The 13,427-nt window shown below is 38.5% G+C and overlaps 2 protein-coding genes across 2 annotated transcripts in view; one reads left to right on the forward strand and one right to left on the reverse strand.

Annotated features, from left to right (window-relative positions):
- The window catches only part of LOC122015317 (probable magnesium transporter NIPA1), a 38,788-nt gene extending 26,160 nt beyond the window's left edge, over positions 1-12,628 (forward strand). Inside the window, exons 8-9 of the mRNA XM_042572142.1 lie at positions 6,277-6,379; positions 12,561-12,628. Coding sequence (XP_042428076.1) covers positions 6,277-6,379; positions 12,561-12,628 — 171 coding nt within the window. The remainder of the gene's footprint in view (positions 1-6,276; positions 6,380-12,560) is intronic.
- LOC122015316 (FHA domain-containing protein FHA2-like) lies at positions 7,570-12,588 on the reverse strand. Its single transcript, XM_042572141.1, has 3 exons — positions 11,916-12,588; positions 8,547-8,704; positions 7,570-7,982 (listed from the first exon to the last, which is right to left on the reverse strand). Exons 1-3 carry the CDS (start codon positions 12,586-12,588, stop codon positions 7,773-7,775), a joined length of 1,041 nt encoding a protein of 346 aa, XP_042428075.1. The 3' UTR covers positions 7,570-7,772.
- Positions 12,629-13,427: the final 799 nt, after the last annotated feature.

Genomic DNA, 13,427 nt, shown 5'->3' on the forward strand with positions numbered 1-13,427 from the left:
ATGGTAAAAAGCATGCTAATTTCAATTTTTATCATTTTAATGCTATTTACCATAAAAATAGGAAGCATGATAGCATTAAAGAAAAACATATGGCTCTTCATGCTAAAACTACCTAACCTAAGGTTAGAAAGATAGAAAATAATTTAGGCAATAACTCTAAGGATTCTAGGTATTTGCCTAAGAAAAAGAAAAATCAAAGTGTAAATAAAAAATCTAAGGTTGAGGAGTTATGGAGAGAAAATCAAGTCTTAAGGTCAAGACTTGATAAATTGGAGAGGACTCTTAGAAAAATCAAAAATGATACACAAGGGTTCAAGAGTCAAAACCTAGGTTTAGAGAAACAAGGGTCATCCTATGGTCGTAAAGGTTTGGGATACAAACTTAAGGCTAAGAAGGATGCAATTTCTTACCATAGGGTTCCATATAGCTATGGAACTAACCCTAGGCCTAGTGGTCAAGTCAAAAATACAAGGGAAGTTATCCCTAGAAGTATTTTTGCAACAATAAACGTGACTAAGACTTCTAAGAAGTCTAAGAAAGTCACTAGGAACATCACAAGGGAAGAAATCTCTAGAGTTGATTTAGAAAAAGTGACCAAGGCTTCTAAGAAGCCTAATAAGGTCACTAAGAATGTATCTAGGGAAGTTATCCCTAGTGAGTACCTAAAGCATCCAAAGAGCTCCAATAGGTTTTGGGTTCCTAGGAGCATTTTCTCTACCCCTTAGATGGGATAGAGAGTGTCAACTCCGATTAGAAGGATAGTTAACCCAACTTTGATGAAGTTGACACTCGGAGAGCATTTTCAAGGTTATTATTAACCTTTGAAAATGAAAAGGATTATCATTTACTTCCTAAATGGAGTAAAATGTGTCATAATTTGAGTATTTGGATATAATTTTAATTGGTACAAGAAATCAAGCGTAAAGAAATGCCAAGTTGGGATTTTGGCATTTTATTGGGAAGTTAAAGGTAAATCTAAGCCTTGTGTTATTTGGTTACTCTTGAAAGAGTAAATTGTGCCAAAATTTGAGGAATATACTTAATTTAAATTGGCACAAAAATTTATAAAAGCAAAAGAAATGTCAAATTTGGGTGTTGGCATTTTCTTGGGAACTAATAAGTTAGCTAAGGTTTAAGGATACTTAGATAGTCATTCTAGGTATTTTATTTATGCTAAGTTGTCATGTTTTGTTTGCCCATCATATGTCATAACATCATATTTATTCTTGCACTCATGCCTTATTATGAAAAACACAAAAATACTATGTCATGTCATACATACATCATGTAGTCATAGGAAATTTTCTTTTGAAAATTATTTATCTTTGATGTATGTCATAACGCATCATGCATTATTTTAATTCCTTGCAAACTAAGAACAAATGACATTCATTAACAAGTAACAGGGTTCAATCGATTGAGACCCAACTTCAATCGATTCAAATGCTGATTTTGGCTGGGAAAGCTTATTTTCAGCATTTTTTGTCTAGGTAACCATTCCTAACCCCTCAAAACACATTTGTATACATTTAGGGGGAGTTTTCATGATGAAAACAAGGATGGATTGGTCAAGGAAGACTAAGTAGAGGTTTAGGCTGAGGTTTGGTTTCAATATTGAATTTTTGAACCTCAAAACTTCTAAATTTGGGTTTCCTAAAGGTTTAGGGATTCCAAGTCATTGTTGGTGCAATGACAGAAGTTACGTGCATATCTTTAGGGGGAGTTACTCTTTAAGGACGTGAAATCTATTTTTCATACACCTTGGAAGGTGGTTAACCTTCTTTAGCGAAAATGCTCAAGGTTGGGCATTTGAATGTAATGGAGAGTGGATATCTTCATTATTCAAGTGATGTAGGCTCACAGATGTGCATTTGATGACAATGAAGGGTATGGGACTTTCATTTGAATCATGTGTGAATATATCAAGTGGTATATGCTCAAGGTTGAGCGTTCAGAATAATGAAGGGTATGGGACCTTCGTTATTATATTGTGAACAACGAGTGAAGGTGTAAACAACATTGGGTAACTCTTCAGTGGGAGAGTTTTTGATGTGTGTCAATAGGGGGAGAATATAGGGTTTAAGTTAGGCCTTCATTACCTAAGAGGGAGTTTGTTCTCTAGAAAAGGAAGAGAATGAAGGGAATCCTCATTCATATATTGGCATGAAGGAGGTTGAGGCTATGAGATTAGCCTAACTTAAAGGAGGTATTGTCAAACATCAAAAAGAGGGAGATTGTTGGTGCAATATTCCCTAGGTCAAGGTTGACTTGGTTGACTGAGCTTGAATTGGTTCAAGCTCGAGTCTTGATGTTTGGGTTTCGATGTTTGACAATACATGTAGACAATATATGGAGATTTCAGGTGCAATTATTCATGTGGGGAGATTGTGAAGGAGAGTCAAGTAGCTCAAGGTTGACTGGATACTTGACTGGAAAATCCTGGTGAGTGAAGGCAGGTGAAAGTCCTAATTGGGAGGTTAGGCAGAGTGGAGAATCCTGGTGAGTGAAGCCAGGTGAAAGTCCTGGTGAGTGAAGCCAGGCAGATGAGAAGTCCTAGTGAGTGAAGCTAGGCAGAAGGAAAGTCCTAGTAAGTGAAGCTAGGCAGAAGGAAAGTCCTGGTGAGTGAAGCCACGCAGATGAGAAGTCCTAGTGAGTGAAGCTAGGCAGAAGGAAAGTCCTGGTGAGTGAAGCCAGGCAGATGTGAAGTCCTAGTGAGTGAAGCTAGGCAAAAGGGAAGTCCTGGTGAGTGAAGCCAGGCAAGGGAAATCCAGGTGGTTCAAGGTTGATCGGACACCTGGTGGAGATAAGTCCAAGTGGGTCAAGGATGACCGGACACTTGGCACGAGGAGAAAAGTCCAAGTGGGTCAAAGGGATTGACCGGACACTTGGTGAGGGAGTCCTAGCAGGTCGGGGGTGACCTGATGCTAGGCATGATGTACCAACAGGTCATGGTTGACCGGATGTTGGTTTAGGAGACTTTGGACTTGGTTTTGAGCAAAAATCATGAGCTGGATCGATCAGCCGATCGATTGGCTCATGCCCAATCGATCGGCTGATCGATTGGGTGAATCCCCGCGACAAGCCTCCTCCCAATTGATCAGTGGATCGATTGGGAGAAGCTCGCGATCGCACAGAATAGCTCTGGATCGATCGGCCGATCGATTCAGAGCCTCCAATCGATCAGCCGATCGATTGGGAGCTGCGATTTCGTGCGATAAGCCTTGGATCGATCGGTCGATCGATCCAGACAATTCCCTAGAGCACAGAGGCGCTCTGGATCAATCGGTCGATCGATCCAAAGCCTCCCCAATCGATTGGGAGCAATCCAATCGATTGGGATTCGACCGTTGGCGCTGGATAAAGACGTTGGCGTGCGATTTCGTCGGCAGAACTCTCGGCTTTCTTCTTCAGCGACACCAGCGATTCCACAGCTTCTCCATAGAGTTCTCACCGCCAGTTCTTGAAGATTCTTGGAGGCTTGTGCTGGTGCACGTCCAAGTCAAGAGGCGAGGAAGAAGTTAGGGTTAGGGTTTCTTGTGCAAACTTGTAAGATCTTATTGTATTTTGTTTCCCTTTCCTTTCTTCTTGTACTGAGAGCTTGTAAGGTTTCTCCGCATTCGGTAGTTATCAAAAAGGAGTGTTTACATAGTGGAGGGTGCGTGAGTGTGTGAATCATTGGACTAGTCACCTCTTCTTGAGGTGGATACCAAGTAAATCCCTAGAGGTAGCGTTGTTGTGTTATTTCTTGTATTTCCGCTGCTATCATCTTGATGAAACAAGCAACGACGAGCACGAGATCGCACCGAGCTATTCACCCCCCCCCCCCCCCCCCCCCCCCCCCCCTTCTAGCTACATTTCGGTTCCAACAGGTTTGAGTTAGGAAGTAGATGGGTTTTAGCATGATAACTTCCTTTCCCTTGATTACAACACATACCAGTGTTCTAAATGGTGGTCGATCGCCTAGGCGGGAGGCGGGCATCAACCGCATTGCCTTTGCCTGAGGCATGCTTTAGGCGGAACTCACCTCCTTCTGCCACCGCCATGCCTAGAACCACCATTGCTGCCGCCTCCCCTGCCACCGCAATGCGTCTGAATGAGTCGTCTGGGCTTGGCGATGAGTCCGGACGCGTGGCTCGAGCCCGACGACGTGTCTGAATGTATCTCTCAAGCTCGTGTGACGAGCCCAAGCGTGTCGCCCGATCTTGGTGACAGGCCCGTAGGCGTCGCTCGAGCCCGACGACAAGCTTGGAGGAGTCGTCCGAGCCCAACGATTGGCCCGGGCGTGTCGCCCGGGCCTAGCAAAGTGTCCGAACTCGTCGCATGAACCTAACAATGCGTCGAACTTGTCGCCCGGCCAAAATAGGGTACGTTGGTAAGTTAGGGTTTAATTAAATAACTTTAGGTTAATAATTTTAATCAACTCCTAGTTATGATTGAGATTGTTTAAATAGACTTAATTAAAGTCTAATAAAATTACCCCATTATATATATATAATTAAATATTTAGATTTAATTATTAGTTAATATGTTTTATTAAAAGTAAATATTATAAAGAATAATAATTATTTATAATATTATGTATGAAAAAAAAATCAACGGCTTAGATGATTGAGGTGATAGGTGGTCCCTGGCCGTCCGCCAGGGCCTACCACCATTTACAACATTGACACATACACACGCAATTAGGTAAAGAACTACTCATATCTTGAAAGATGATCTTCCAAATATTCATATCTTCATAATTCTTCTAAGAGGCTAATTAGCTAATTACCTGAGTTATAGATGTTAATTTTGCTTGGTTTGAATTTTAAATCTTTAAAGTTCTTCCATGGTACAACCTTAGTGATATTGATGCAATCACCCATGCATGTATGTTGTATGTTTTCAAGGGTTGTTGATATGATCTAACTAAGCATGCGTGTTGCACAGTTTTGATATTTGTATCATGTTTAAGTTAAGTATTTATTGTGATTTAATGCTATGTGACAAGTGTGGAGGAGCATATCATTTGACAAGTTGGACGGAAATCCTAGCAGACATGGGATGTTGAATGCTAGGCAGACATAAATGATGAAAGTCCTAGCAAGCATGAGATGTTGGATTCTAAGCAAATGGATATGGTAGAAGACTTAGTTGGAAGGAGTGTCAGATGTTAGGTGGAGAAAGTCCTAGAAGGATCTTGGCTAGGAAGACTCAAAGTGGTAAGTACGAAAGTCCAATTGACATAGAGGTCTTCTAGTATTAGGTATACTTTTAACCTGAGAACTTCTAGTTACTTAACCTTGGGACAATGATTGTTTCGGAGCTAGAAGGACTCAACATGTAGATGTAGATGGGTGTGTCATGGTGTCTTAGTCGACTGATATTGAAGTAACAGTCGATTGATGAACAGGATTATGCGCAAACCTGAAATTTGAACAAGCTCAGATTCGTGATATGGTCAATTGACTGTGTGGACTACTAGAGTCAATTGTTCGATTCCATGAATCACAATTGAGGATTGTGGTTTGCATGCAATAGACTGTTGTGTATGTATAATTGATTGATGGAAACCACAATATCTTTGAATTCGTGGTTTAGCATGGAGGAGACAGAAGGATGAACAGTCGACCAGAATAGTCAACTAGATGAGTCAACTAATGAAGGTCGGAAAGGAACAGAAGATTGAATGGTCGACTGGACGAGTCGACTGAGAAGAAAACAGAACATTGAACATCGACTATGTGAGTCCTAACTTCTAGAAAGGAACAAATTGTTGCATAGTTAACTAGGCGAGTGATTGCTAACTTCCAAAAAGGAGCATATTGTTTGAGTAACTCTGGAAGTCAACTCTTCATCAACACACGCCACAGTCAAAGACATTGTAAATCGGTCAAATACAATAAGATCAAAATATTCAGTCGGCCAAACACAAACTCCAAGGAGATCTCTATGAGATCATCACCTCATCTTGGAGGAGTTTTCCCTGATCCTTCAGATCAACCTATCTTCTTAGAAGTGAAACCCCATCTTACAAATTTTGGAGCGGGGAAATTGTCATAAAATTCAAGATTCAAATCTGAATAAAGACACTCCTGTGCAAACATATTCTACTTTCCAACTCTTTTGTTAATTTTCTTCCCTAAATTTTGCCACCTAATGTTCTTGTCTATATAGATACAGATATTATTGCATTATCCTAAAAAAAATTGCATCTTTTTCATTTGCACGTGTTTTAGCAGAAAACTAGTAAGTTTCTAGTGCAAAATTCTGATCTAATATGGCATTATGAACCAGGACTGGGACTCGCAGAATGCTTCACAGATCGTAACTGAAATATGCGGATTCATAACAATACTTTCTGGAACTTTTCTTCTCCACAAGACAATGGATACGGGATATGAGATGCCGCCTCCACTGCCCCCACCTGCCAACAGCTTGTAGAATGCATATGAACAAAGCCTCCATCTTATATATATATATAATATATTTCTTGCGGAATCAAGTTTAGTGGCAAGTAACACCTTGAAATCAGATTATGAGGATGCAACTTTCCTACAGACCTCACATAACGTTGAAATTTTGAAGCTAAAAGATGCAATTTAAAGGACGGCAAAGATGATCATTCCTGGTAAGTGTTGGAGGCATCTTAAGCTCTCATTGCGTTTCTTGTTTACTGTTGAGCTTATCTTCGCATTTGTTATTGAAAAATTTATTTGGAAAGATTAGAAATATTACCATTCTTTTCATTTGATAATAACCTGCGTCTTTTTTTTTTCTTTTGTCTTGCAGCAGTTTGCCTACATATACCTCACCGTATTAATACGAATAGCACCTTTTTTTTTTCTTAACTCAATTGTTTAGGAAAAATGAATTATTTTGGCACTTTTAGGATGAAATTCCAAAATATACATTTTAGGTGGGCATGAACTCAGCATTAGTCTTCAATTACAGGTTGATTTCATATCATTTTGTGCAAATTCGTTCTAAGCAAATTAATTCTGAAAAGTTTGTCTCAAACCGAGTTGTTTAGAAATCAATAAAATGTGAACATCCTCAAGATGTCTCATAGGTGAAAATGAGCCGCCTTCCGGCTATGGTAAGATGGTAAGCAGTGGGACGAACTTCTTAGACACATTACACTTGAGGAGTTCAAATTATTTGTAACGTTGAGCCATATATCAGGATCCATCTATACTTTCTGATTTATTCTGATGACTAATAAAATTTTTCATAGAACTAAATCAATCTCCTTCCAGAATTAGTCTGATCATACAAACTGATTACTTAAAAAAATTGAAAATAAGCCCACATATGTTGTCCATTCTAAAATCATTTTACTGATATCTGCAAACTTGTCCCAAGCAGATTAATTTTGAAATGAACTAACTTGGATCCCGTTAAAGCATCATTGGGATGAGAATCTTGAAAATGCATTGTGAATCAAATAAACAACAAAGAATTTTGTTAATTAGTTGGTCTTTTAGCCCAGTGAACTAACTGGTAGCAACATGAAATACTATTGTCCCTCATTTCCACACGTAGGAACAAAGCACAGAATTTGCACAACACCAATCAAGTACAAAACCATTTGATAAAAAGTGTTTCTTTAATATTTAATGATGGGAATTAACTAGCAGCTGCGCTGTCGCAAATGATTACAGCAAACACAAAGTTCTCTGGCATCCAACACTCTAAACTAAAGACCACACATGTATGTAAATTTCTAAACTCTGCGACATAGTTTTTATTTTCAAGACAATGCACGTACGAGCTGCGTTGCAGTGACAAGGTTAAGATAGCAAGGACACCAGGGAAACAAACTCAGATGTTATCCTCCCTTTCGATCTTGTATTGATCACAAAGTGCTCTGGGTATTTCCGAAGCAGCGTAAGGAGGCCAAACCAAGGTCTTCCTTTGGTTTCAAGAGGGGGCCAGTCCTCGGATGTGAGGTACCTCTTAACTCTGCTGTGGTGCCACACATTGCTATATTGTTCCACAAGCTGAACCAAATGATATGAAAACCGTAAAATTGCTTATGTTGTATAGACTGATTCAAGATTAAAGACATGAGAGTTTCTAACATATTGGGAAAAAAAATAATACTGACTGATCATCACATTGTAGATAGAACAATTTTTTCCAAAGTTTTTCCAGAAAGCATTTGGAATGTCTCAAGTTAAACTTTGAGTTTGGAAAAAGTTTCCAAAACAAATGAAATATAGAAACCTGAACCCATTGGGCCTAACTAAAATTTAAAATGCTTGCAAATCATGTCAGCTAGTACATAAGCTCAGAAAGATTCACATCCTTAATGTGTCAATAAGAAAACTTGAGAACTTGGAATCAGAGTCCGAAATGTGATGCCACTGAAATTCTATATCGCTTGTCCGAGAAGGCTTCAAATTATAACCTAAGCAAATTGACTTGCAAAACTAAGCAGCCGAAATCAAACAAAAGTTTTCTAAAACCCTCCTCAGCATAACCCATATATATAAAAATCACCATGTTATTTAAGAACATAATAATTCAAAAACTCTAGTAAGATCACTGGTTTTTGAGCTAACCTCTGCATGAAGTTTTACCATAGGCATCCACTCTCCAGGTCCACAAAGATCAGATAGTACTGTGGCTACAGATGAGACAACATCCTTCTCTTCCAATTGTAAAAGTTGATGGTTATCCGAATCCCTGTCAATCCTTGATCTTGCTTCAGACTTTCTCTCTGTGAACATTGAGAAAGGTATGATGTTCCTTAATAATATATATTGCAGGCAATCACAAGATAATGCAGATGTAGAGCTAGGGGAAAAACATTTAAAAAATAAAGAATATGCTACATCAGAATTCCAGGTCATTACATTTCCAATTATCTGTTTTCTTAATTATCCACCTTCAGCCTGGTTTTAGGAAGGTGAGATGATCCTTTTACCAGCTTTAAAAAATCCTTTTGGACAATTAAAACTGAGTGATGATGTTCAGGCAATCACAAGATAATGCAGATGTAGAGCTAGGGGAAAAACATTTAAAAAATAAAGAATATGCTACATCAGAATTCCAGGTCATTACATTTCCAATTATCTGTTTTCTTAATTATCCACCTTCAGCCTGGTTTTAGGAAGGTGAGATGATCCTTTTACCAGCTTTAAAAAATCCTTTTGGACAATTAAAACTGAGTGATGATGTTCTTACACAATGGATAGTGGATGCAGAACAAGCTTACTACTGTGATGACATGCAGCTGGCAAAGGAATGAAGGATTAAGGCAACCAATTCTAATATTTTTTAACAGTCAAATTTAGAAATTTAAACTTTCACCCCCTTTTCCTTTCCTTCCAGAGAATCATAAACTGGGGACATCTATATCCTCCAATTTTTTCCCCTACCTCCTTTTTTGCTAAATTATTGTTTTTCCTTGTAGAAGATTAGGCCTTAACAATCTTTCTACACATTGTTCCATAGTGATATTATACACTTCTATGACGCATCATATATTTACAACATGTTAGTGTGTCAAGGCATTTGTATCACAGAGACATCAGTCTAATAACCTTTAAGATCAGAAAATATATCAATTTTTTATAGTACCAAAGTGGTCCATTTAGGAGAGCAAACAACAGCTATCAATTAATTTATTGATTTACCAGCAAATCTTCTTCTTACATTAAAGCCCTAAGTTTCCTAGTATGAATTCAGTCAATGGAAATGGAGGAGAATCCTTCAGTTCATTTAGAAATTTGCTCCTTAAAACTTGGGTAATCAATATTTGAGTAACTGAAATAATGTAGTAAGAAAGCAGCACAAGATACTACATATGTAGTTATTCCTTCTTCCCAATTCCCACATTAGGAAGATCCTCATGCACTAGAAACATCCAATCTAAAATTGGAAAAAAGTCAAGAGGACATCAATAATCTTGCCTAATGATATTTAGGATGGAACTTCTGTTCGATTGCTACAGATAACCAACTAAAGCAAGGTATTTGATCTACTACGTTGCAATTTGATGTCTAAAGATTTTTCAGCTAGACAAATTGAAGATATTACAATTACAGATGATATAGTCTTGCCTAGAATTCAAGGCAGACAAAAGCTAGTTGCAACCCTTAAATAGTTGGGTCTAACATGTATTGCCATTGTAGTTGTTTCATTTTGTACTGGGAAGTACAACAGCTAAGTTTGTCAAGTTTTGTTGGAGTAAATGGGTTATGGACTTTATGTTAGCTATGCCTGTCATGTTTTGTTGACGGAAATGGATTATGGACTTTATGTTCTTCCTACAACATAAAAGTAAGCATGGTCACTGTAATGACAGAAACTTCCAAGAAGAAAAAAAAAACAACAGGATATAACTGTTACAGAAAACATAAGCTAATGTATAAATTACTAATACTCCACAATCCCTGGCTGAGAAAATTTACTACTAAAAAATCTTTTGAAGAATAGGAGCCTAAGATATTAAGGTAGAAGTATATAAAATAACCCTAATTTTGTGATTTCTACTCCACAAGTTTAAGTGAAAATCTAGCCCTCAAATTATTCTAATAAATAAAATAACATGAGACAGTTAAACACAGGTATGAATAATCATGAGTATGATTACATTGACTTGATCCATTTGAACCCGCACAGAAACAACTAAGAAATCTAAAATGCCATTTTTTTAGAAGCATTTTCCAAAGTTTAACTTTTCTCCATAATGTGCAGTTTAGTTTACTTCAGAAAACTCTTCTTATGGGACTAAAAACTCTAATTCTTTATTTTTCAAATAGGCATGTGACCATATACCTTCACACAATTTCTCCTTGCCCAAATAACCAACGTGAATTCTAATTTTGCATGAATAACCTTAAAACATGAGCACATTTCCAAAGTATCCAAATGAAATGAAATGTTCACATGGGGCTTGCTAAGTCAACAAAATTGCTTTCCTTGTCCAAAACTTACAACTATTTGTTCTTAAGGAAACTAAAATCCCAAAAGTTAGTCCAAAGTAGCAATATTCACATTGCTAATGTTCCTTGTAACTTACTATATAAACTAACTAAAATTCTACTGTACCTACAAATATAGTCTAACCAGATAAGCTCTCTCACTAAACATCCATTATCATTTAGAGGGGGGTTACCTTTACTATAAAACCAAAATGATGGCCAATTCTTACCAGTATGACATAGAATGGTACCAAGCTGGCTGAATGCGCAAATGTTGAACTGAAAGCCAAAGCACTTGATAAACCATTGCTTAAACTGAAAAGGTTTAGTTGACATGATTTCAAAAACTGGTTGGTCCAAGTAATGTGTTCAATACATGATGACTAGTTGCAATTATGCTTGTCATGCTAAGCCCAAAAAATCAGAGTTTGCTGACTCACACAAGAAACCAAGACTCCAAGAGGGCTATTTATGTAGTCAATAATATGATTGCTAATTAGAGAGCGGTAACATAGCAAATATAGAGGGAACATGGAATGGTATTAATGATACAACATACAGCTTAAGAAGCTCAAAATTTAAAACTTTGCTTCAAATCTGAGACCATAATTTCGCCATGATTCTTCAAATTTTATATCCAATCGATCCGCCAAACCTTGCACAAATACTCAATCAGAATCATCATTGACATCCAGAACAAACCACTCGCCATTTCAAACTACTCCCTCATTAAAAAGCTAAATGTTCTTTGCAATCATGGCTTGTTCTCTCCAGGCCTATCGCAATAAAACTATGTAATCTCAAACTTTACCACCCAATTGTGAAGATAGTTGACATTTACAAGTGTTCCTCCAAAACTTTGTGAAGAACCTTTTTTCCTTTTTTCCAAGCATAAATTAGTGCCATTTCGAGAAAGAATAATCATGAAAGAAGAATACAAGGGAAATTTTGAAGGACTAGGAGAAGGGCAAGAGATGCCTTTCACTGAACCAGTCAGTGTACCTGAAGGTCCAGCCTTCCCAGCGACAGTCACTCCGAGCCCAGCCCCATAACCTGCTCCGGACCCTTCTATCTCACCAGACACCTTTCGCACCTTCATCAGCCCAGCTCGGGCGAAACCATCATTCTCCAATCCGTCCCCCTCGTCCTCCTCAGCCTCGTCGTCGTATGAACCATCCCACAAGTCTGTCTGGCGTGGCCGCCCTTTTCGACCGAAAGGCGGCAGAATCGGAGGGACAGGCATCGTCGGGGGCGGAGCGGGGACAGGGGGGTGGAGCTGACGGACGGCGGCGGATGTGGCGAACATGGATCGGATGGGGAGGAGGAAGTAGAATTTCTTGTCGCCAATCTGGAGGAGGTCTTGGGAATCGAGCTTGACGGGAGGGTTACCGGGCAGGTGCAGAACGCCCTCGACGAGGCAGCCGTTCTTACCGATGACCTCGAGGGCGAAGCGCCGGCGGGGGAAGTCGTAGAAGATGCGGGCATGGTGGCGGGAGATGTTCATGCCACCGCCGAGGCTGGATAGGTCAACGTCGACAGTTGACTTCTTACTGGTGCGGCCGAGCATGATGGAGTAGGTCTGCATGTAGTACTCGAAGTCCTCGCCCTGAAGTTTGGCGAACCCCGCCTCCACCTCTCCCGACCCGGCGCCACCGCCACCGCCTCCGCCGGCCATGTGCGTTGTGGGAATGGATTGCGATTCGGCTGTCTTCTAGAATCATCCATCCTCTACCTGCTGGCTTAACTCAAGGGTTTTGGTTTCTGATATGAACTCAAAGAGAGGAATGTCTTGTGAACCAACAACAAAGTGAAGGAAGAAATAAGAAAAATAAAAAACGATAAGATGGATGATAAAAAACTCGATCCAATGTTCTGATGCACTTAGGTTGATAGACATGATTATCCTTATGTTATTATTTTTACTTGCTTTTCTCTAGTTTCTTGTATCTTGAGTCCATTATGCTCGATGTTTGAGAGTTGGTGTATTTTTTGAAAACAAAAAGAAAAAACAGAAAGGAACTTACAATACAGAAACAATTAATATAGAAGTAAAGTGAAAACAAAGAATTGTATTTGATTTTTAATTGACTTGGAAAAACTTATAATAGGGTATATAAACAATTATTCTGGTGGGTTTAGAGAACAAAGAAATATCCAATAACTCTATGAATGTAATAAGGATGTATGTGATACTATAGTTAATAGGTTTTGAGCTACTGTTAGGGCAACAAATGGTTTTCCAATTATTGTGCATTTACATAAAAGGTCAGTTCTAAGTTTCTTTTTTACATGAGTAATGAATTCAATTGTTGCATTCAAACTAAGACTCTCTACGTACATTATTTGAAGAAGAGAATATGGTAATTAATGAGTCTAAATAAGAAAAAAAAATATGAATGTTGAATTACAGAGAAACTTTAAAAAAGTACTGAATTTAAGTAGAATTAAAATTAAAAATATAAAATGTAATTTCAAGAGAGAGTAGAGAGTAGTTAAGATGGATGGACATGAAAT

This window comes from Zingiber officinale, chromosome 8B (assembly GCF_018446385.1).
Source record: "Zingiber officinale cultivar Zhangliang chromosome 8B, Zo_v1.1, whole genome shotgun sequence".
Taxonomy (NCBI): Eukaryota; Viridiplantae; Streptophyta; class Magnoliopsida; order Zingiberales; family Zingiberaceae; genus Zingiber; species Zingiber officinale.